General features: G+C 42.2%; 3 protein-coding genes across 4 annotated transcripts in view; 1 reads left to right on the forward strand and 2 right to left on the reverse strand.

Annotated features, from left to right (window-relative positions):
• Nucleotides 1–8,934, forward strand: part of cog5 (component of oligomeric golgi complex 5) — a 52,660-nt gene extending 43,726 nt beyond the window's left edge. The window contains exons 13-22 of the mRNA XM_062382590.1: nucleotides 82–243; nucleotides 716–815; nucleotides 955–1,065; nucleotides 2,903–2,965; nucleotides 3,618–3,721; nucleotides 4,148–4,385; nucleotides 5,034–5,110; nucleotides 5,518–5,644; nucleotides 5,745–5,824; nucleotides 8,303–8,934. Of these exons, the coding sequence (XP_062238574.1) occupies nucleotides 82–243; nucleotides 716–815; nucleotides 955–1,065; nucleotides 2,903–2,965; nucleotides 3,618–3,721; nucleotides 4,148–4,385; nucleotides 5,034–5,110; nucleotides 5,518–5,644; nucleotides 5,745–5,824; nucleotides 8,303–8,429 (1,189 nt within the window). The 3' untranslated portion in view covers nucleotides 8,430–8,934. The remainder of the gene's footprint in view (nucleotides 1–81; nucleotides 244–715; nucleotides 816–954; nucleotides 1,066–2,902; nucleotides 2,966–3,617; nucleotides 3,722–4,147; nucleotides 4,386–5,033; nucleotides 5,111–5,517; nucleotides 5,645–5,744; nucleotides 5,825–8,302) is intronic.
• ndufa5 (NADH:ubiquinone oxidoreductase subunit A5) lies at nucleotides 8,929–12,262 on the reverse strand. Its single transcript, XM_062382589.1, has 5 exons — nucleotides 12,159–12,262; nucleotides 10,380–10,424; nucleotides 10,141–10,257; nucleotides 9,969–10,034; nucleotides 8,929–9,133 (listed from the first exon to the last, which is right to left on the reverse strand). Exons 1-5 carry the CDS (start codon nucleotides 12,180–12,182, stop codon nucleotides 9,032–9,034), a joined length of 354 nt encoding a protein of 117 aa, XP_062238573.1. The 5' UTR covers nucleotides 12,183–12,262; the 3' UTR covers nucleotides 8,929–9,031.
• A 1,333-nt stretch (nucleotides 12,263–13,595) lies between these two features.
• aebp2 (AE binding protein 2) lies at nucleotides 13,596–23,708 on the reverse strand. 2 transcript variants are annotated; one of them, XM_062383294.1, is made up of 8 exons: nucleotides 23,016–23,708; nucleotides 17,525–17,756; nucleotides 16,638–16,745; nucleotides 16,310–16,517; nucleotides 16,089–16,213; nucleotides 15,863–15,930; nucleotides 14,170–14,283; nucleotides 13,596–14,079 (listed from the first exon to the last, which is right to left on the reverse strand). In XM_062383294.1, the coding sequence occupies exons 1-8, from the start codon at nucleotides 23,537–23,539 to the stop codon at nucleotides 14,067–14,069; spliced, it is 1,392 nt and encodes a 463-aa protein (XP_062239278.1). In that variant the 5' UTR covers nucleotides 23,540–23,708; the 3' UTR covers nucleotides 13,596–14,066. The 2 variants fall into 2 exon arrangements, with proteins under 2 accessions (XP_062239278.1, XP_062239279.1); XM_062383295.1 differs by having other exon boundaries at nucleotides 16,331–16,517; nucleotides 23,016–23,702.
• Between the last annotated feature and the right edge of the window lie 925 nt (nucleotides 23,709–24,633).

Here is a 24,633-nt window from a genome sequence, read left to right on the forward strand (position 1 = left end):
TCTAAGAGAGATGTTCTGGACTTGCATACATTTAGCGTCTCTTTGGATTTTGTTTCAATTTCTTTGTGCATGTGTGTGCAGCCCAGAGAAGGCTCTGAAGGTCTCTCTCCAGCCGTATGAAGCAGCCTACCTCTCCAAGTCCCTCTCTCGCCTGTTTGATCCCATCAACCTTGTGTTCCCGATGGGGGGCCGCAACCCGCCCTCCAGTGACGAGCTGGACAGCATCATCAAGACCATCAGCAGGCATGTACAGTACATGGCAATTTGAGTCCCAGCAGAAACGTACTGGGAGTGGCAGCACTCTCTTCTTGTCACTCAACAGTCTTTAATGGCTTTGGATTTATCTTACAAGATATTATCTGTCGCTTACATATTTCATAAAACGATGTTCATTTATTCAAAGACAGATTTATTGTCTGAAAGTCCTGGAACAAGGCCTGTGAATAAGCAGTCACCAGTATTATTTGACTATTTCTGCAATTTTATAACAAAAATGACTTTGTAAGTCTTTCTAATTTGCATGGAAACTTTAGAGAATATGAAAGAACCCTGTCTCTCCCCAACCTGCAGGTACATGCATTGTTGTTACAAATTAGATGGTTCTGAACTAATTTAAAAAAGATAATGCACAGTTTACTTTTGAACAAAGCGTACGTATTTGGTATTTAGCCAAGTGACATTATTGAAGTGGGATGGTATGTGTGTTTGTTTGCAGTGAGCTGAATGTAGCATTGGTAGATCCAGATCTCTCCCTGGCTGTGGCCAAGAATGCTGCCAAGACCGTCCAACTCTTCTGCGTCAAGTCTGAACAGCTGGTGTGTGCAGAGTCACGTGTGCATCTTGGTGCAAATCATTTCTGTTCAAATACCATTTGTTGTATATGACCCACACACCACCTCTCTGTGTGTCTCTTCAATCAGTCAGTCCATTACTTACACCTCTCTCTGTCTGCAGTTAAGTACTCAGGGTGATGCCAGTCAGGTGATTGGTCCGTTGACAGAGGGCCAGAGGAGGAACGTTGCTGTGGTCAATTCCCTCTTCCGTCTGCAGCTGGCTGTCTCCAAGGTTGGAATAAATACTGCTTGTTTGTCTGATATATTAACCTGCAAATGTTGACTTTATGTAAATGCAGCAACATAGATGAATCCATAGAGAAATAGTACAGCACTAAAGTGTTGTCACTTTTATTATATTGTAAACCACCCTTGAAATATTTTTATAATCCAGCTGTGATTTTTACCTCTATTTCTTCTGTTCGGTTAATTGGCAAGTCGGCAACCAACGTCAAGGTGCATTACCGCCATTTCCTGTTCTTTATTTCTCTAACCATGTATCAGCTTTATAATGTATAAAGATGTCATATAGCACACATGTAGATTAAAGCAAGGGAAGGAAGTTAAAGTGGGATATAAGTTAAAGTAGTTGGGGTGCAGTGTGTCTTACATCATTAGCAAGACCCTGAAGAAACAGTATCCTATTAATCCAGAAGCTTCCTCACTGCCTTCCTGTTCTATGATGTAATAATGAGTTGATGTTTCACAAACATTCCTCTTTCTGGTTTCTTCCATATTGAACAGGGTTTTTGGTGTTCCACATGGTTATATATTGGGACCATTTCTTTCTTCATTATCCATGCTCGCACTCAGCTAAATTGTCCAGTCTCCAGTGGCTGATGACCTCCATCCTAGTAGTAAAATTTTAGATACATGAGAGCTGTTTAAAAATGAATCGAGGACAAAACAGAAATTAGGGTTAGGGTGTACCACCATATGTTTACCTAAATTCTAGATTTACATTAAAAGAGAGCACATCACATTTGTTGCATCTTTTCAGTGGTTCCGGCCTCATGTCTTGTTTCCTCCTTAAATATGGGACAGTCACTTCTTGTGTAGTGCCTCAGTTTGTCGACCTCAACCAGTAGATAAGACTGGAATTATGGAGAGCCAGCCTTTTGTTACTGTTACTCTAAGGTTGCATAGAAAAATAGTTTATGTATAAATGTGCTATACAAATAGAGATATTAATTTATTGTGTTAATTCTATATTTGTTCCAGTGTTAATTTCGTTGACGAAAACGATGACGAAATATATTCGTTAACGACCCTTTTTCCATGACGAAGACGAGACCAAGACGTTACGAAAATGGATCTTTGAAAATAAAAACTATGACTAAATCTATTTTTAACTTTCGTTGACGAGACAAGACGAGACGAAAATGTTGGTGGTTGACTAAGTCACAATAATTTTTTTAACATCATCGTATCAGGCCGTCATGAAGTATCAGGAGCGGGCGAGTGAGTCTGTGTGTCTGTCTGTGTGTGTGTCTGTGCGCTCCCAGATAGCGCACCGGTCCCGAGGCTCCGTCCCCCGCCCCGCTCACTCGCTCAGAGACACAAGATCAGAGCTAGTACACGTGAAGAAGCCTCTCAGTGACCGACTGCTTCTTAACTATGGAAATAGTGAAAACACAGAGTTTCTCTGGTCTCAGCTGATCAGAGATCAGCGCCTCAGCTTCTTGATCAGAGCAGAAGCTGCAGTTGGTTTGTACCGAGCTGCAGTTTCTGTGTTCGCCTCCAGTCTGACCTGCTCTCACTTTTTGTTTTCACATTTAAAACTAAATAAATATTTTTAAGCTATTAGGCTGCAGCTATATGTTTTTATAGAAAAGGAGTTTAATTTGGCTATTAAATGTGACTTAAACTAGACTAAAATGGAATTTGTTTTCGTCGACTAAAACTAGACTAAAATGTAATTTGTTTTAGTCAACTAAAAGGATAAAAATGACTAAATGTGACTAAAACTAAAATGCATTTTCGTCAAAAGACTAAGACTAAATCAAAAATAGCTGCCAAAATTAACACTGATTTGTTCATCTTTGTCCTCCTGTGTTTTGTATTTGCAGATTATTTCCGGTTTGGGGGGTTGTGCAGCGGCTGCTGCAGAGGCCCTGTCTTCTTCTTTGGAGGTATCTGATCAAAAAGTCATTAATACATATATTTTCATTGTCATTCTTCATTCTTTCTTTGAAGCAAAGCTACATGCGCATATACGTGTCTTCTATCTGCTTGTGGGTTTATTATTTTTGTGGAGCTTCTTGCCAATACATAAAATATTGTTCAGAGCTTTGCGGTAATAATAATAATAGTAGGTTTCATTTTTCACATCAAACAACATCAATCATCAATTAGCTGTCCACCCACTAGCATTATTTTTACACATGTTATAAAAGCAATGTTTATGTGATGGGAATTTGTCTGCATCCCACTGGTTTGAATTCTTGTGTCACATACAAACTCACACTCTCTAGTTGAGCAGATATTTAATCTCAGTCAACGTTTGTGGAGACTGAGAAACACAAACACACACATCCGCACAGCTGATAGCGTGTTCATATCTTAAAGGTGAAAGGAGTCAGACCTCATGTTTATGTTCCTACTGCTACCTGACTTCACAGGTGTTGCTATGGCAACATGGTGCTCCTAAGTTGCAGGTAATGAGCAGTAGTTAATGTGATTTAATGCACAGGAGCTGTAGTCAAGACTGGGTTTGCTGCTTCCACCTTCTCATGTTTCTCCTGAACATCCTTCCACAATGCATTTCTTCTCTGTGTGATTCAGGGAGTGCAGACCCTGATGAGCAGTGCAGTGCATCCTCTCCTGCAGTCAGTGGGCGACTCCATAGAGGCCATTATCATCACGCTCCACCAGGAGGACTTTTCAGGGTAGGTCTTTTCCAGGTGCCAAGAAGTGTGCTTTCACCGGAGGAACAAGGAACTACATTTAGTTACGCGTCCCCTGCTTGAATCCCCCTACTCTGGGGACACAATTCTCTTATGGCTCAGGGAACCAAAGAAAGCTAATTCTTAAAACAAATCCAAAGAAACATAACAGTGTGTAGAAACTGAGTAAAGCCAACAATATTTAACAACATAATTCTACTACTAAAGTTCGTTAGCTGTCCCCTTTAAACCTAAATAATGTACCTAAGGTTTATCACACGTGTATTTATATATTAATATATATAATATATTAACCTCCTCCTGTTGTTTTGGTTTCATTATCCAAACAAAATGACATGTTTTCCATTGAAAATGCAAATGATTAAAAGTATTTGTGTTTGCACCTGTGCCTGTTTTTTTGCTCTGCAGGCCTCTGTCCAGCCCTGATAAGCCTGACGTTCCCTGCTCCCTCTACATGAAGGAACTGCAGGGCTTCATCTCCAGAGTGATGTCGGACTACTTCAGACACATCCAGTGCACAGATTTCATCTACGAGAGCACTGAGTCCATTGCTAAGAAAGCCATTGAGCTGTTCCTCCTCCACGCCAGCCTGCTGCGCCCACTGGGAGAGGGCGGCAAGATGCGACTGGCTGCTGACTTTGCTCAGGTGAGGTGGAAGTTGCCAGACTGCTCCTCTCCAGGCTGTGTAGACTCGATCTCTAGTTGATGGCCGCGCAATTGGGTCCAGACTTTCTCTGGAGTTTGCCTTTGACACATGAACAACGCAGCAGGAGATTCTCCGCTCAGACGCGTTCACAACAACACAGAAGCCTCCGGAGAGTTCAGGTGATTGGTGCTACAGGAGGCGGAGTGTGTTGGTTTGCAGCACATCAACATTTGCGTCAGCCATTTTCCAAAAGCTCTCTTGACATATCCATCTGCATCCTGTAGGGTTATGGCACCGCTTTTTATTTTACAATACTTGTTTTCTTTTAGAATATTATTATTTTTTCTTTCAGTTTTGCGTCTGTTGCGTGTTAAGATCGTTATCAACAGGCCGACCCGCTTGTGGTGAATCCTGCCGAGGATCTCCTGCTGTGTTCTCACATGAGCTCATTCAGATATTCCTGGATATTTTATTTGGGGGCTGGCAAGAGAAACTCCAGAGAAAGTCACATACAGCCCCTCAGGAGAATGTGAGGGGTTTATCTGGAGTTCAATGCATATCTGATAGCAGCTTCATTGATTCAGCAGTGACGAGGTCATGACTTCACCAAACTGAAATTGTTTTCGTGTGTGTGTGTGTGTGTGTCAGATGGAGTTGGCAGTAGCTCCTCTGTGTAGGAGAGTGTCTGACTTGGGGAAACCTTACAGAATGCTGCGCTCCTTCAGGTGTGTAACATCAACATGCATAACAGTCCTCTTTGATTTTACTGTAAACACCAGGTTGAACATCAACATTTCTGTAGTGGTCAAAGTGAAAAAACGTAGTGCTTTGAGTTGGGGATCTGGAGGAGGGCTGCAGGGGCTGACTCATTGCCTGTGGTGGAAACAGTATTTTAAATTGAAATTTGTGTGAACTGATCCTATAAGATTGACATTGAATATTATATTCTAATAATATAAGTTTTCTATGTTTGAGTCAAGTATCTGCAAATAACTTTTGCTTGGTGGCCAACTCGAAAACCTCACTTCTTTTTGGACCATGTCTGGATCCAATGTAGATGAGACTCTACAAAGACAGCAGTGTGGTCCACTAAGCCATTGTGTGTCCAGTAAACTGTGTTTTTGTGTTGCAGGCCACTGTTGTTTCAGACCAGCGAGCTGATAGCCAGCAGTCCAGCCGTGGGTGACCTGATCCCGTACAGCACCCTGCTGCACTTCCTCTTCAACAGAGCCCCATCTGAGCTCAAGTCACCCCACCAGGTGTGTATACACACACACACACACACACAAACACAGGCTGAGCACAGATAGAAGCAGGGTGACTACAGTGTTTGGACAAACACAGCTCTTTCCCCCACAGAGAGCAGAGTGGTCCGTCGCCCGTTACTCCCAGTGGCTGCAAGATCATCCCTCAGAGAGAGACCGGCTCACCCTCATCAGGTAACCTGTCATCCTGCTTGTGTTTGCCTATTCAATTCAATTTGATTTGATGTATTATTCTGCCTTGTTGAGACAGGGGAGAGGGGGGGAAGAGAATCTTCCCCATTCCATATATGCACTGTATGTGTTTGTTAATGGGTAAATGTTGTCTGTAGCACTATATAAATACAGACGATTTATAGCAGGGGTCTCAAACTCAAAGTACCTGGGGGCCACTGGTGGCAGTATCTGGGTGAAGCTGGGCCGCATCAGGTATTCCAAAAAAAAAAACTTTGCTAAAAAAATCCAAACTTCTCAAATGTCCTAATTAACAGTTATTTAACTTCAATGGGTTCTTCTGAACATGACTAGAATATTGAAGAAAATGAACGGTTCTTCTGAGCATGCTTTCTCTTTCCTACTTCTTAGTAATTTGTGGCCACGCAATAACAAGATATCTAATAAGTTATATATAAATCTTTCTTAAAAAAAGCATCACAATTTCATAAAATAATAACAAATGCAGACTTCTAAGAAGAACCAAAATAATTATGCACATCGTCATGTACAATCTGTGGCTCGGTGCGGAAATGTCACCACCAGAGGATGAGGGAATTTAAATCATTAAAATTCGTCCACACATATCAGGTGTAAATAATAATGTAAAACAGCCCAGACTGTAAAATGTAGATATTAGCTCAATGACGTGTTATAAACTGCTGCGGTTTAGAATAATCCGTCTGCGTAAAGAAGCTCCCAAAACCTCACAGCGCAGCGTGTGCAAAAACGAGCCGTGGTGTCCCTTGAATTTGCCTTCAATTTAAAAAAGTGTGCGTGTGTTCCGTTCGTTTTCTCGGCTGGACACAGAAGTCGCCTTTGCTCAAGATGCCACTTTATTAATCACTGACACAAAGACTGATACCTCCACTGCAGTAGAGCCTAAATAAGTCCCACTGCATTGTAAGTGGTATGTGTGTGCTGTCTTAAGCGTCGTTTTATGTGCGTTCCGGGACCTGTGCTCGTTGTACCTGCGCTGTCATATGTACTTAGCGTTCCGGCACCTTGTGATTTACAAATGAAGCACTGGATACATCATGACCTGCGCAAAGAGGGCGGAAAACTATGAATTTCACCCTCCTGCTCTCCGAACATCCAAAGCCACTCTTTTCTCTTCCGGCTCGACCCCGCTTCCCATGTCACTCACATGCATGTTGCATTCACTGGACAGGCACACAGTAGGAAACCAGAACATCATAACATTGTCCCACACAGAAACTAACAGCGGGGTTGCTAAAATATAAAACTCGCGGGCCGCACTAACATTAAATCTTCATATTAAGGTGGGGGCCACAAAATATCGTCCTGAGGCCAGCAATTGGCCCACGGGCTGCGAGTTTGAGACCCCTGATTTATAGTGAGAATAATAAGTGAGAAAATCATGGCATTATGAATAACAGCTGCATTGATAGCAACACCAGTTGATGATGGTAATACTGATAGTAAATAACATGCTCAATAATAATATCATTAACAGTGAGTAGTGGTGCATCCAAGGTCTAACACACAGCTATCGATGCCTGCAGACGTTCATCTAACAAACATGGTCATTCATTTCATGTGGAATATTTCAAAACCGGCATGGTTGGCATGAATGTTTTCTAGGTCAATCTTCTTCACTGTTTTTACTGGCTATCTGCAACATTTCACAGCACAGTGCTGCCACCTACCTGTCAAAGGAATAGTAATGGACAAAAGCACTGGTGCTCTGGGTTCACCACACATTGCAGCGATGTGTGTGTTGGGCTCTCAGTCGAGCGCCTGTGCACACTCGGCTCTGTCCGGTCACACGCATGCAAATGCGAGACGAATACTGCAGGTCAAAGTTCACCGAAGTCTAAATCCAAACCCCAGGAAAAGGAATGTTTTATTTGCTTCCTCGCTCGCACAGATTGGAAGTTAACAGGAGGCGAAGGTTTGCCACTGATCTATCTGCGGATGTGTGAGCAGGCCTTTAATAAACTGAATGTAGAGAATCGATGTCTTGTCGAACAAACCAATCAATGGAAAGACATGATTCCACTTATAAATAGGTTATATTAAATCTGAGGATTATCTCCAGGACCACTGTCATGATGAATAAAGTGTGCACATACTCAATGTTTGACCGTGGAGACCATTCAGCCTCTGGTTGTGAAATGTGGATTGTCGCTCTTTCACATAAAGTTTCCCCCTCAAAGTTAAGATGCCTTTGTCAACACAAACACACACACACCATCTTCAGACTGATGCTGTACTAAAGGTAGCGGCTGGTTTCGGTTCTCTGTAAAAATCAGCCTGCAGACATGTGACCCGCTACAGTTACAGTTGAGTTATTGTGAAAAAACAAAACAGATATGTTCTGTGTTCATTTGCAAGGATAGCTGCACTTTGAAAGCCATTAACAGGAAATGTGATGTCATCATAAGGAGTAATATTGTGTCCTCTCTGTTCACATCCAAGGGGCGCTCTGGAGGCCTACGTGCAGTCAGTGAGGGCTCGGCAGGGTAAGGAGTTTGCCCCCATCTATCCCATCATGCTGCAGTTGCTGCAGAGAGCCACTAGTGGGCCACAGGAGGTCAGAGCCTGAAGACTGTGTAGCTGTCATGTGCCTCTGTCTGACTGATGACATCACAGCATGTTGGGGTGTATATGAAGGATGTATGGCTCAGTGAACACTACATGAAGATTCCTCTGGGCTGTAGCAGCTTAAACTCTTCTTTTTGTATTATTGACTAAATTAAGGGACTCTGTTGTGTAGGGAAACATTATTACAATGAGACAATGAATAGTTTCTTTCACTTGAGTTTCCAGAGCTGAATCCAATAAACTTCACCATTATAAACGAACCCAATGTAACATACCACAGTTCTGTAAATGATCGAGCTCTGAAGGGATTAAGGTTTAAGTTACCCAGATGATTTGATATCTGTGCACCAGTGCAATCCAAAACCACTGGAGCACAGTTGGGGGCAGAGCTATTAGAACAGGTCATGTTTTATTTATCTACTATTTCCACAAACGTGTAAAAATGTAAGTGTCTTGTTTAAGTGTGTTTTATGAATTAATGACTGGAGAATAAATGGGGAAATATTTGCAGGACTTTTATTTGTACATCACTTTGTTTAAAGTATGGATCACGCGCGCACACACACACAGACAGACAATAATATACAGTTTACATAGGTGTCTTCAGATGGGCCATTTCCATTGGTTGGTAGGAGGCTCCTCTGTCAGCGGCTCCCATGGTTTCCACTCAGACATCTTCCTGGAAAGACTCAACTCACACTCCGCCTGCACATGCACACATAAAACAGCATTCAATAACACTGATCAAGTCATTATGGTGCCACATGTAATAGTAATATTTGGACACTTGGGAGCAGTTATTTGTTGTTTAAAGTGAGACAGTCACAACAGATATCATTATTTTTACATTTAAAATAAACCCAATAACTGACATGTGTCTTATAGTGGGAGTAACATGTAGCAGCAGTTAGTGTAGCACGTCCCTGCAGCCGCGCACTGTTTCCATGACAACAAGTTCCAGCTTATAGATTCTGCTTGGGCAGTACTCTATGCTTTTGATAATCAACACTATGAAAGAAAATGGACAATCTTCATAGATTTGTATAAAAACACATCTGAGTCCAACTGAATAACCCATACAGAATGAAAGATGGACGTAGGGTGTGATCAGCATACAGAAAACAAAACCTACTGAGGTTTTCAGGATTGATTATTAAAAAGAATAACAAACTGAATGGGTAACACTGGAAAAAAAACTGCACAGAGATGAACAGAACGGGCCCACGCATGAGGAGAAGACAGTTTTCTCCCTCATACACCTTTCAACAACGGCACAGTCTGAAGAGTCTATTAAACTTTATGCTGCTGTTGCTACAATCCCAGCCACAAGAACCTGGAAGTGTTTTCTAGAAAACTAAGCCATTTACAGGCTTCTTTTGTCATGTAGAACAACACAAAATGTAATCCAAGCAACAACATCTATTGCCTAAAAAGTGTTTTCTCTTACGTCTATCATACTCAGTTAAACTTAACTACCTCATTAAGGCACTAATAGGTCAACTGATATTACCAGAGGATATCAACAGTAACAGGGACCTACCTGGAAAATGACTTCTTCTATCTGACCACAGTTTATTTTCTTCTCCAGCTTTTCAACATCAGGCTCCTGTGAAGACAGTTTAATCATATTGGAACTCCACCGTTTGTAATACTTGCAAATGTTCACATAAATCCATTCTCTTTCACCGAGACACACACGGCCCGTCACTGACCGTTTTCACGTGGTCGTACCGCTCGGAGACCAGCTGCTCCGTGTACTTCCTGTAGGCGGCATCCTGTGGCATTGTCTGCACCGATGCCAGGATCTTTGAGTAGAGAATCCTCAGACGCTGAGCGGACAAGCAGTGTCGGGTTAGTTGTTTGAAGAAAACACATCCACTGAATCTGCCAGGGTGTGAGGCATTGACAGCTGGACACTCTGATGATGCACATTATAATATCAGCTGCTCACCTCATGTGGATTGAGGGACACTGCGAGGCCGACCAGGCCTGTTGTCTGGAAAAGAGCCACAGGAGAGACAGTCACACCTTCAAACTCTTTTGTGTAACACTGTCAATATGCTTAAGCAATACGATTCAAATAAAAAATATTTAACTATCAACTAGGTGAAGCTGTCCCAAACCTTCTCACACAAAATGTCAACTCAGCTGCACCAATTTGGAAACCTGGGGCAAAATTGAATAAACACTGTCCCATTAAAGTTTATTAACCATTGCAGGTAATCACAATGGCTCTGGGTCTGATGGAGTGTCTGTGCACAAGATGAGACACTGAACTTCCCCCTGACAGCATTGTTTGACTGATGTGTGATAAAGTGCTGCAGAAAGATGCACTGTATGAATGTGTGTGTAAAAGGATGAATGGCAAAAGCTTTACTTAAAATGGTTTGAGTAGTTATCAAGATTAGAGAAGCTCTATATAAATACCGACCATTTTGTTATGAGTATGACATCGACTTAAATTTCTACAATGATATATATATTTATTTCTCTCAACATAAAATGTAGAACTGTAGAAAGATTTGCACCTGGAAGTATAATACAACTCATTGAACCATTGACCAATTAACTACCATGTATGTATTGTGTGTTCTGTACATCTATTTAATTTTTCAAAGACTTAGACACAGGCTCAACAATACTCACACTGACTGCATTACATTTAAGTATGTCAGTACCTGGGTGCTGGTTTGGTGCTCAATGGTTTACATCCATGTGTCAATGAAAGGAACCATGACTGATTTATAGAGATTAATGAATATACAACTGCACATCTTTGAATGGTCATCAGGATTAAAAAAGCATCTATAAATACAGACCATTTAGCATTCATATCATCAGCTTTTCTGGTTATTTAGTCATGAATAAGATCGCAAGAACTATAAGGTGAAATGGATCACACAGGGCAGTTGTGAGGGCAGATCAACACATAATGATGTTGAACGACAACAGTTCATTACAAACACGTATGTGCTACATCCGGTGTGCTTTAATGACTGTGTACCTACTGTATCACTTCCCTCTGAATCCCTTTTGGGAATGTATGTGAATATCAGTGAGCTCAGCTTATGGATCTTCAGGGCTCAATAGTAACAAGAGACACGTGAAGGCAGCACGATCACGTGACTCTTCACCACTAATATTATCCTATAGTTGAACTGCTTATCATATATTTGACAGGCCTGAGTTTCTCTGCGGAAAACCAGTTATCACAGTTCACTTGGAATTCACTCGAAGTTGTCTATATTCACATTGGAATAGACACTCGACTGAATCTACTGTATATGCGAGTTAAAACGAATGAATACCGTAAACATGTGTTGTTTGTCGTAGGATGTTGCCTTTTTATGACCTAAATGCCAGCTGTAGGGCATTATTAATTATGCCGTAATGTAAATCTTGACCATTTGCCTTTTTCCGACAGCGCTGTAAACAGACTGTTCAGATGACGGCAACAACTCGGATGTAAAAACGTAGAGAAATCCGCACTTCACTGCTCGGTGTTTCTATTCAGCTTTTACAGGTTAGCACAGCCTAGCTACATTAGCAAAACAGCTAACAGCTAGCCTATCACCGCAGCGTCTCGTCCCCATCGCCGCCTCCCCACTGTGTGAGTCGCTTTATGCTGATTCACTGTTATAAAGGTACAATGCAGTGTAGCCGAGTGATCAACCGAGCTGCTGCTGCCTCGTTTCAGTCATTTCAAACAAAGACATGACCTCTACTGTACCTTCTTCACCAGACCCGCCATCATTCTCTGCGGACACACACACCGCCCGCGATTTCCGGCGACTAGATGTGACGTCAGCGAGTTTCCGGAGTTTCTAAAGCTCTTTTTTTCCATTTAATTTCCTTTTCACGAGTCTTTCAATGGAGGATCTGATAAACCACCCACTGTTCTTTCAAACGTGTCATGTCTGGATTAAGTTTGACTTCAATCAATCAGTTACAATGTATTTGAATAGCCCCTCTTCCCAAGTCATAGTTTGTCTCATGGTTCTTAAAATTACATCCTCTGCCCGCCCCGAACCCAAAGAGGACTTATAGTCAGTAATGGTAGAGGATATGAGTAGGAATATGGTATAACTTTATTATTGTACACTGGAGTCATTCCTTTTAACCACACGAGGTGATGGATTTTGGATAAATCTTGCCTGTGCAAAAGTACAATAGTTCAACGTATTTGTTTGCAGAACCAAGAACCAAGGGGAAAAAAATAAATAAATGGTAATGATTATACCAATAAAATACTTACATTTATATAATTCTCTTTCACTTTCCATAATATATTAATGTTTGCAAAAAGGTGGGAACATAACCTGAAAGTTTAAGTTAATATTTTCAAATATAATCCAAACAAAGACATTAAAAATAAAACAAAAATAAACATATATAGATATATCTAATATATCTATATCTATATCTATATATATTGAAACGATCTGTGTCCTTCTTTCCAAATAGTGATGAAATGGTCAAAAGGGACAGACACCCCCATGTTACCAAATGCCTCAGTCTTTAATCATGATCGACTAATTAGAACTCTTAAAGACTTGAGGATCAGCGGCAATGTCATTGTTACCAGTGTTATGGGCAGGATTATGTTGACCACAACATAAAGGCACTAGATACAATTACTCTGGTTTTTAATTTTTTGTTATTTATTTCAATTACTTTCTGTCACCTTAAATATGTCCTTCTGCCTCAAATATATAACGCGTCCTTGAAAGGTACTATAAATATTTGTATTATTATTATTATATCAATAATCTATGATACAGTGACCCCCTCTGTTCAGGCAGGTCCATCAGTTTGATAAGACCTGAGTGTGTTTCTAACATTTGGGGTCTTTCCTCCTTACCCAGCTCCACTGGCTGCAGTGTTCTGAAGTCTGTGGATTCCTAGCTCTTTGATAAACCTGAAGGTTGTCGCAATAAGACACCTGCAGCCAACCTCCACTTGGCGGACGATTTCTTTTTAGCCACGTTATTCTGCCTCGGATGCCATCTCCACATTCCGAAGCCCGATCCTCTCACTTGCTTCATCAACAGCAACCTCCCAGGATACTGTCATTTCTACAATGTAGACAGCACACAGTGCTGTCCCAGTCCCAAGTCCCAGTGTGCATTTTATTTTATGTCTAACACAAAAAAGACTTTAGAGCAGATGGAGGTTGGAAAAGTTTAATGGCATCAAACCAGAGCAATGCTATATGCACATGATCAATATTATCAGTTTTAAAAACATCTATTTAAACATGTTTGGTGGAAAAAAGACATCTATCTACAGTAGAGTAAAAAATTCAAAGTATAAAAATATATTACAAATCTCAAGTATTTACAAAGACAGCTTCTTTCTACACAGGTCTACAGTTACAGCACTGTCAGTTTTCACTCTAGTTGTGTTACCTAAAACAAGCAACATCTTGCCCTTCAGGTCCTCAGTAAACTCAGCACCTATTAAAAGAAAACACTGTGGGCTCAGACAGCCAGGACAAACAATGACTACACTCCCATCATCCTCTGGGAGAGGGAGGAGGGGGGAGAGGATTTTGGAGATGGAGAGGATGGAATGAGCACATGGCCTCCTTCTTAAGGTCTGATAAGCAGGATGTGACATTAGAGCTTCTGTGGATCTGTTAGAAGAACATCCTGTGGGAGGAAACACGTCAGATTATTTTTCAATATCCAAACTCGTAATTGAATGTTTTTCTCACAGGAAATCTTTGCACACACGCACACCTGTAAATGCTGGGGTCGAGCAGGACAGCCGTGTCTGTGGGCAGCTTTGACAGATGAACCACCTTGGTCTTCTGCTGCAGTCGGTCGCTCTCATTCACCCACACATCTGGAAGTCTACAGAGGTTTCGAGAACACATTCACAAATACTGTAAAACAAAGATCGTTATTCTTTTAGCTCTCCTCGTGTGTGACAGTGAGACTTCCTTTGCAGTGTGAACAGTGGAAAGCTCTAGTCTCGGTGGAGATCTGGAGGAGTGCCAAAAACTGATATGGATTGGGGGGGGAAGCTCTGATAAAACCAACCACCATCATCACATCTTTACATGGAAACCTTTAACAGAAGCACTTCATCGAGCCCATAGGAAACTCTAGTTCACTTCCTGAGGGGATCAGGGGCGGAACCCACAAATCCCAAATTCATTATGGTTGTATCATAAATATGCTCTCAGGGAATGATGATGTCGACGTTACATCACAAGAGGGAATGAAGCAGACAGAACAATGTTTACTACCCATGTTGGTATGTAGTTCATGTTAATCAGCTCATTCCGTCATATGAATGTGTCAGTTTCAGTCTAACACTTAGCACGTGTGACGGTATGCCATCTCTGGACATTCCTGTTAATCTGGCAGATTACTAAATCTTACAAGTAGATGTACTTGTGGCGGCCAGCCATAATATTAGATATTACAATATTACAGTTGATTTTGTAATATGTACCTATTTAAAGTTGGTAAAGTCTACTGTATTCATGCAGAGCAGCACACAACACATTACTCTCTCTCTCCCAAACACAGGAAGGGTAAGAAAAAACATCTCCCATGATTATTTAACGTGCTGACTTAAAAAAAATGCCATGGTGTCCACTAATATGTTAAAGTTTTAAGTGTCCACACTACTCTTGAATTGTCAAGCCTGTGACACAGTCTTCTGGAAACACTGCTTGGTTGAGTTTTTGTCTGAACAAACAGAAACTGTGTTTTTTGGAAACTATTGTGCAGACGCCCACATTCTTATCAGTCACAACTCGACTACGAGCAGTGAGGGTAAAGCGTTCCTGCCCAGTTACCTTAAGTAACATCAGTCCAAGAAAAGTAATCCCTGTTCTACTTCTACTATTACTTTTAAATATTGACGTTTCTCTTTCATTGTATTTTCTGATACTACTCATTACTACTCATTACTACTACAACTGTTTCTGATACTGGCAGATACATGACCAGTGTACATGAATAGTCATGTGATTTGAATTTTAGTTTGGAGAAATACTTCCTGATATTGAGCTAAAAGACTAGACAGAGATTGTATTCATTTTAAAACGAAGCCACATGTCTTATACTATCCAGACTAAATGGGGTATAATTGTTTATAAAAACAAACTCTACACTGTAAAAACTGTCAGATTAGTTCACGAGTGTGTAAAAAAAACAACAACACAGGACCAATGTCTGCTTCTTCTGGTGCATCGGAAGATTTTAATTATTAGTGAAGTATCTATACTATGGCAGACAGTCACGGTGTAATCACACACCTTTGCAGAGTTATGTAGCGTTGTGGTTTTACGGTGGTTACAGGTGAACAAAACACACATTCTGAAGACTCAGCCACCTGAGCCACCGGCAAAGAAAAGACCGTAAAAGGAAGAGAAGGATGTGAGGAGGAGGAGGAGAAGAAGAGACGGCCATGTCTTACATGTCTTCTGGTGTCCAGTGCAACAAGAGCTTAACTTTCCCAGAGTCTTCTTTCCTTCTGGCTATTACCTGAATAAAAACACAAAAACCCACTAATAATTATATTATGAAGACTTAATGTGATTTTCTTTTACAAAACTGACATCCATTTAAAAATAAACACCAAGTCTTGCCTGCTGGACAAAATGTTAATGGACCGGTTAGTGTGCGTCTGTGTGTGTGCCCACCGTGCTGTGGAAAACCACACTGTGTCCATTGCCCAGGCTCTCGATGTGTGTTGCCAGGTTGAGGCAGATGGCTCGATGACGGATGGCGTCCATGGTCTGAGCATCGAAGAAGTCATGAGGTCGGGCTGGAGGAAAGAAAAATTGATATGATGAAGAACTAGTTCGAGTGTGTGAACGGGCGTGACAATATTACCTTATATATATATATATATATATTCTGCCTGTTTGTGCATTGTCCATACGGAGTGAACGTCGCTGTTTGTTCTTGAGTTTCCTCCTCTTGTTTAGGCCAGCCTTGGACGGGGACTCCTCCTTCACTTTTCCCTGATTGGACAGTTTGGATGAACCCTGTGAGCTGAAGTGAGTGGGGACATGACGTGCCAGCCCCCCCTGCGAGGCAAACGTGGCGTTGCAGCCCCCCACCACACACTGCAGGAACACAGAGGATTTATAGTTATTCAAGTTAGTATGATTAATCATTTAACACCAAAGTGTGCAATCATTTGACCAGAGCATTATCGGTGGGGTAGATGAAGTGTGTGTTGTCACCTTGAATGGTTTGTCCCCGCTGTGGGTCAGCATGTGTCTCTGCAGCCAGCTCTGACTGGTTGATGGTGTGTTGTACACTTTACAGCCTTTCCACAGACACACAAACACCTGTGGGGCAGACACACAAATAGTCAACACACACAGTAAGTTCTGTTGTGATCAGACTACATATCTTACAGAAACTACAACGTTTATTGGTTTTGGTTCACAGATCACTAGTACCAGGTTCCAGGTACATTTGGTGGAGGCAGAGTGTGTGAACACAACCCGGAACCCTCGTTTTAAAATCATCCTGCTGACATATGAACAACCAATGGCTATAAAAAGCTTTTCTACTCCAGTCCACCAGGTGGTGTTGATGCAGAGGACTCTACAACATTTATGATGCTGTATAAATCTCGCAAACTACAACTGTAAACATGGAATAGATTCAAATCCTGCTACTGTTGATCTGAAAAGAGAATATTTTGTTTTTTTCAAATTATCTTTTTATTATATATTTATTTGTTTATACAATTATATTTTCTTCTGGATCTCTTGTTTGATATGGCAGTGGTTGTACTGCACCTATTAGCCACACCATGAAGGGAATAACAGTGGCACCTGCCAAGGGAGGGGATATATTAGGCAGCAAGAGACCACACATTTCTTGAAGTTGATATGTTGGATGGTCAGTTCACTGTGTATCTGTCCATGTTTTCCTATTTAACACAGCAATTTGTATTTTGATAAATTCTCCTAAATGCTGGAGGAATGATAACTACATTTCAATACATTCTGTTATTTGATACCACTGGAGGTAACTTAGTAGCATCTTTATCCTTCTAAATAAAACACAATTACACCTTGGGAGCACTCATACAGTAACCTGACAGCAGGACACTCACCCCTCCTCTCTGTCCGTCCACATGTGTGGCTCTGATATGCTCAGCCAGGTCAGGACTGCTGGTAAATACCAACTGACAGTGATCCCAGCAGCACGTGTAGTTCAGGGACTTGCCCCCTGCAGGCACCGAACCGCTCCCAGACACTGCACCCCCGCTGTGACCATTGAGCATGGCTGGAGTGGAGCGACCGCTGGATGCCGTGCTCTCCATGTCCATCAGGGTGCTGCCGATACTGCAGCAGGCACACAAGACAAAGATATTAAAAACAGATCACAAAGATAAATCAATAATTCACAGGGAGAATCTAGAAAAAGGTTTAAAAAAAGGCTGTCCCAGCAGAAAAACAAGTATCAGTTGATACAAGATCTCATCTCGAGTGGCTGAGGCTCAGGTGGGAAAGCGGGCTGTCCTCTAACCAGTTGGCGGTTCAATCCCAGTCTATGCCATTCCACATACCAGTGTTCTTTGGTACCGACGGCTCATAGAAATAGTGCTGGTTACAGTATGAATGTTTGTATGAATGGGTGAATGGAAAAGACTGTACTGTAACCAAGACTAGAAAAGTTCTATATATATACAGACCATTCATCTGACTGACCGAACATGCAGACTACAAGACTCCCCAGAACACAACACCCCACATTTTCGACTGGGGTCATGTTTACATGGAGGTTCACCATCACCAACCAGGAATTTAAATAACATCAGAAATTGAGTAAGCACTGCCCAATTATCTTTTACTAAAATTACATATTCAACTTAAATAACTATTTAAGGTAAAAAATTACTACTAGAAAGAATTAAAGAAAGGAATCATAACAGCAACTGACCTCTAGTTTTTCCTGCATTTCCGTCAGTACTGTAATAAGGCATTATATAAATTGTTCCGGCCTCTCATTGGATACTGCTTGTTGACAACATGTGTGAGCTCTGAAGAAATTGTGTCTGAAAACTGTACTGTTGAGGTGTACTGTTAGAGTTGGCTGTGGCTCAGGGGGAAAGAGCGGGTCGTCCTAAAAAAAGAGGGTTGGTGGTTTGATCCCAGTCTTCCCCTTTATACATGATGAAGTGTCCTTGGGCAAGATACTGAACAAAAGATTGCCCCAGTAGGATGTGCCGTACACATAGAGAAAGAGCTGCTCATAGTATGAATGAGATGGTGAGTGATCATTGAGATAAGTAGACAAGTGCTATATAAATACAGACCATTTAAAAGTGCTTTGCCAAGTTTAAGACAATAATCACTTGTCATGTACTAGCACTTATGTCTAATCTGGAAACTGGCAGCAATAATGTAAAAAACACATGTAGATCCATGTGTGACATGAGTGGATTTCACAGCTCCCACAGAAGTGCAACAGGTGTGTGTGTGTTGAAGCCAAATCACTATGTGCACTGGTCACTGTCCACACTGGTTCTCTGTTGGAGCAGGGTTTACACATCCTACGAGTGGATTAACACCCCTGACACACACACGTCTACTGTACATCACTCACACTCCTGCTCTGTGTCCAGCTGCCACTTGGCTCTGCATGGTGACTAAAATTACAGTGTGGTCGTACATCTGCCACAACAGCAGGATTACCCAAACTCCAGAGGCAGCCAGACACGTCTCAAAGCTGGCAGCAGATTGTCTTACCTATTTTTAATTCATCTCATCTATAAGCCATACAAATTATATACATTCTATTCAATTATTGCCACAGCTGCAATGTGTTAAGTCAAAATTACAGGACTCTACAGAGGGCTTTTGATTTGAAAAGACAGATAAAGGAAGTGGACATGTGAAGATTCGTGGGGGAACTAATTAAAAGGGGACTACATTTTTGGAATCCACCAGCCCTAATGGATTTTAAATGTCAAACGAAAAACAAATTGTATGCCTAATATATACAGCTCTTCTATATGCGGCACTTGTTTCTCTCACACACAATACACTACTGGCACAACATGCGGTCTGCAGGAGCGAAACCTCTGGTTAGTGGACGCTCTGCTCTACCTCTTGAGCCACAGCCGCCCCATTTGGACATTGTATACAAACTTTCTGAGGTGGGTCCAACTCAAATAGTTTCTCAAAGTTGTAGCTGCCCTTCTGTTAGTTCATATTTTACAATTTAAAACCAACAGGGAAAATTATATCATACAACTCTTAACGAGCTTACCCATGTAACTAGGCACTGATATTGTTTTGCAGTTACTGCAAATGTTTTATCAAAAATAAAAGTGTAATCATTTGCAACTGTCAAATGAAGAAATATGTGCACTGTTCATGTGCTAGCATTTTTGGGGATGGTTGGTGTGAGCGCTGTTTGACTGCAAAAACTGCTCAGCCAGTTTTATTGAATGTTGGAAGGACGTGCCGTGGGGTTTGTGTAATCAAAATATGGATCTGATGGATTCTAACAAGGTTTTATGAGGATACGGTTCAGCCTTGATGGGGCTATGCGCCCGACTGAGTACCATTCTACTTTTAACTTAAATGAATCCCTGTTTTTGAATGCACTTCTGGTGAGTGCAGTGAGCAAAACAGAACAAGTTGCCTGAAGCCTTCCTCCTCTGTGGATATACTCTCATATTGTGGGTTAATAGCGTGCCTAATGTGAATTGAATGAAGACTTTATATTTAGTACTATTATTCAGGTTTGTAGGCCTTCACATGATTAACTGAGGACTATGACGTCTATTCCTCCTTGGCTGGATGATTATGAAAGAGTTCTGATACACTTCAATGGATATATAGCAAGAGGATTCAGAGACTTCACTTTCTGTTCACTTTTGTGTTGTAGCTTTGCTGATCAATATAGAACTCAGCAACCCATCATGACAAGGTAGAGAAAAGTATTCAGGTCCTATAATCAGACTTTTGTTTAAGAAGTTAGTCTTCTTGGGTAAAGTCTGCATTCACCTGTATCTGGGAAGTTTATCTCATTCTTCCTTGCAGATCCTCTAACAGTCCATTAGTCTCAGCAGCATCTTCAAACTGACATCCTCAGGTTTTCCCTATAGATGTTCTACAGGCTTCAGCACAGTCGGCGTTCTTCCTCGAAATCATTTAGCGCCTCTAAAAATGTATCCTTGCTAAAGTGAAAATGTGCCGCTCTGTTCAGGAACAATGACCCAACAGCTGATACCAAAACTGTCACATATTTCACATATCATGTTGGTGTTCAAATGGGGGTTTTCAACAGCTAGACACACACACCTCATTGGAAAATCCCCTATGAGACTTTCAGTTGGTTAATGTTTCCTCTATATTCACAGATATTGTTTAACTGCTACCAATACTTTCAATAAGATGAGATATTTATGTTTTTTAATGTTTCCCGGTGGTCAAATGAAGGAACTCTGATAAATAAGTTAAGCGATAGGGAAATGGAGATTGTCATGAGAATTTTATGTCAAATATCCTGTAATCATAGTGGAAATGGGCCTATAAGTAGTGGAGCATCCAGTGATCCACTGCAGCTGTAGAACACTGTACTGTTGACTCATTGTGAGCTCAATGAGCTCCTGTGTAGGTGCATTTCCCACCTTATCGTGTATCACAACTACGCTGATTGACTCACACCGTTTGAATCTGTCACAGAAGCCTTGAAGGGAGTTCACGTTCTAATGCTGACACAAATGTTCAAAGTTCAGAAAGAGGGGAAGAAAGAACGGGAGTGGGGGAAATAAATCCAATCGATAACCACGGCCCTTTTCACAACCTTACTCCTGATTTAGCTTCAGTGTTTATCTTCTATAGCAATGATGCTGCTGAAAGTAAACTCAGAACTGACTGACATGTGGTGGATCATTTTTGAGAATATCACTCAAATTTGGTGTGTTTACAATTGTTTATATTAGTTTCTATTCGTTAAGGTTTCTCAGATTTTACCATTAGTAAAGTATTATTACCTTACCGTACTTCCCCACTGTGGGGCGAATAAAGGATTATCTTATCTACTTCACAAATCACATTTGACTCATAGGGCTCAACAGTTTGCGACATCCTCTGCCCTTAACCCTCAGCAACTTGTGATTTACTGAACGCTATCTCTAGATGTGTATGATTCAATTTTTTCAAGATGAAACTTGTCTAGTGATGTGGTTGGGGGGTGCTGATCAATCCCCACCAGCAGGGCGGTGGGGAGATTTTATCCTAGTGCCCACAGCCTGTATTGCAACATTATGTCCCGCATACAGGCCAAACACACAATCACAAGAAAGTAAGTGGTTTTAAAAGCAGCGATTACGTTTTCCTGAGCATTACCAAAATCCCTGGCATGACTTCTTTAATAAAATATATGGATGACTGCTTCAGTAAATAGTCTCTCTCTCTCTCTCTCTCTCTCTCTCTCTCTCTCTCTCTCTCTCTCTCTCTCTCTCTCTCTCTCTCTCTCTCTCTCTCTCTCTCTCTCTCTCTCTCTCTCTCTCTCTCTCTCTCTCTCTCTCTCTCTCTCTCTCTCTCTCTCTCTCTCGAGCTGCAGGGTCCAGATCTGATACTACTCAACAACAACAACAACAACAACAACAACAACAATCATCATTAAGAACATCGTTATCATTTTCATTAGAAAAAACGTCTGACAGAGCTTAATTACGATGTTTACAAATTGGTCTGGATCAATCTCTCTCGTCTCCCCTTTTCTATTCACCTCTCCTTTCTTCCCCATGTTCCTCCACTCACCCAAACCGGTCGAGGCAGATGGCCGCCCAAATTGAGCCTGGTTCTGCTAAAAGTTTCCTCCAGTTTGCTCTTTCTGGGAGCTGTTGGGATTAAGGCCTCAATGTAAAGTGCCTTGAGCTGATCCAAGTTGTGATCTAACTATATTCTAGAGTTTACAACATGGTCATGATGCATTAAGTGCAGCCATGTGCAGGGAACCTCACTTGTGTCCTGCAGCTGGGGGTCCACACATGGCTGCAGTGACCACAAGAGGCTGGATGATAAACATGAGGGTTGGCGAGATGGTTGAGGCCAGGAACTTTTAAACAAATGTGCTCCACTAGCTTATGATCCCTTTAAAAATGGTGTCTAATCTTAAGGTTGTGACACTGGTTTAATGGCTTCCAGTCACCAAGGCTGGAAACCAGTGTCCTCCTGCATGGGGAAAAGTCCCCGCATTGAAAGTCGACGCATCCTCTAAATTAGTGTTAAATGTATGAGATGTGATTTAACCATAGACTGTATTTAAAAGGGGATTTACCACATCAACCCCCCCACCCACACTAGCATTGAGGCAGGCTGACGTGAGATCACTGTTATTTTGGTGAAGTGATGCAGCTGGAGATGTGATCTGCTCACATGTGGCCTATCACTAACTTAGTGAAGTTAGTCACACACCGTGTGCTTTAATAAACGTAAACTCGTAAACGTGTCGAGGAACTATTCTCCCCGGCGGAGTCCCGAGCCAACATTAAACCAGTGAACTTGGCACCATGCTGTGACCTAACACCGCCTCTCGGCTGCCGTGGGAATCAGTTTAGGCCTTTCGCTGCTTCTACAGACCTGTCCTCCGAATCCATCCGGCTGAGCGGCTCTCCATCCGACGAGGTCAGCTCCACGCTGGCCCGTCTCTTGGCGCCGTGTCCGGCTCTCTCCGCGGTCTTTGTGCGCTCTGCAGGCGGCGAGCAGGACACGTTCTCCCCCTCTCTTTGTTCTTCTTTCAGCACCCGGGAGCCCTCCTGTGCGGAATCGACACTACTCGCCAAACTCCCCTGAACGGGACTTTTCCCCGGTTCGGCGAGTTCGCCACAGGGCTCCCCTTCTTCGCCCTGGGGCTTTTCGCAGGGGGACGCGGCTTCTTTGTCGGTGTCGGGGACCTGGGACGGGATGTCCCCGGGCTGCTCCGGCTCAGCACGACCACCGCTCACGTCCATTCCTGCTCTGCTCTCGTTGTTGTCGCCCGGTTCCTGTTTGGGGTCCGGCACGGCCTGCTCCTCTCTGCCGGTTTCTGCTGTTTCGCCGGGGCCGTTTTGATCCGGCTTGGGCTGAGACTCTTGCTCGGCTCCGTCGGTCGTGATTGGAGCCATTTTGGAAGAACACGGGGGATGTATCGGAGATGTTCCAGTGGAAAAGTTGCCCTGACGCTGCCCCTCTCCACCACTCACTCTCCGAGCATACAACACAGCGGCGGCTTTGGCTGACGTCACGGTCCCGCATGGTCGAAGCTGCTCTTTGCGGACAGAGGCCTCACTCGGTACGGGAGCAGGGCGCCTACACCATTACTCATCCTCCGTGGTTTACACCGTATATTCTGACTTTTGAACAACAGCACAAACCCTAATTATGGCCAATTCTTACTTATATATACATATTTTTTTCTGCTAAAATTTAAGCTATAGCTTCAACGGCCTTTCAGACTAAATCACACGTATTGTTGGTTTTCCGATCAGATCCAGTATTATTGTCAATGAGGGAATACGTATGGGACACGATCACACAAAGCTCAGTATAGTGTATAATATAGCACTGCCCGGAAGGCGCAGACTAAACTTGTTTTCACAGTGAGTCATCTTCGTAGACCTAGACGATCTTTGGCATTGTGGCCTCTCAGCTCCACGTGTTCCGACAAACAGAAAAATGATACCACTGAAAAAGTGCTGAAAAGGCACGCTGTTATCTCAGCAAGGTGCACCCCGCTACTTTTAGATTGACTGCTTTTTTTTTGTTCACCCTCCATCACTTCCCCGCGGCGTTAAACCACCACCCTGTTTACCGGGTGGACACTGAGCCACGCTGACCTCAGTGGCCAACTTGTTGCATTGAAACGAAGGCCTGCTCATCCACTGGCTGAGCTGATATGGACAAAAGATGCTCCCTCTAGTTAAAAACATGTCAGGTATAATGGGCACCGACTTCATAGATCATTAATTGATAGATAATAGTGAGTGGAATAATAAGTAAAACCGTTAACATGCACATATACCACCTCAGCACCATTTTGGAGAATGCAAAGAACAATTCACTTTTCCAGAGCTTTCAACCCTCTCACATGGTCACGTTTGCCTTGAGTTTGGATTTTTTTTCACCCCACGTTTAAGGCTAAATATTAAACATGAAAAATCCAACTCAAGGTCCAGGTGTCAGCATTTTCCAGAGCTTTAAACACTGGTTAAAGGGATAA

The sequence above is a fragment of the Platichthys flesus genome, chromosome 23 (genome assembly GCF_949316205.1).
Source record: "Platichthys flesus chromosome 23, fPlaFle2.1, whole genome shotgun sequence".
NCBI lineage: Eukaryota > Metazoa > Chordata > Actinopteri > Pleuronectiformes > Pleuronectidae > Platichthys > Platichthys flesus.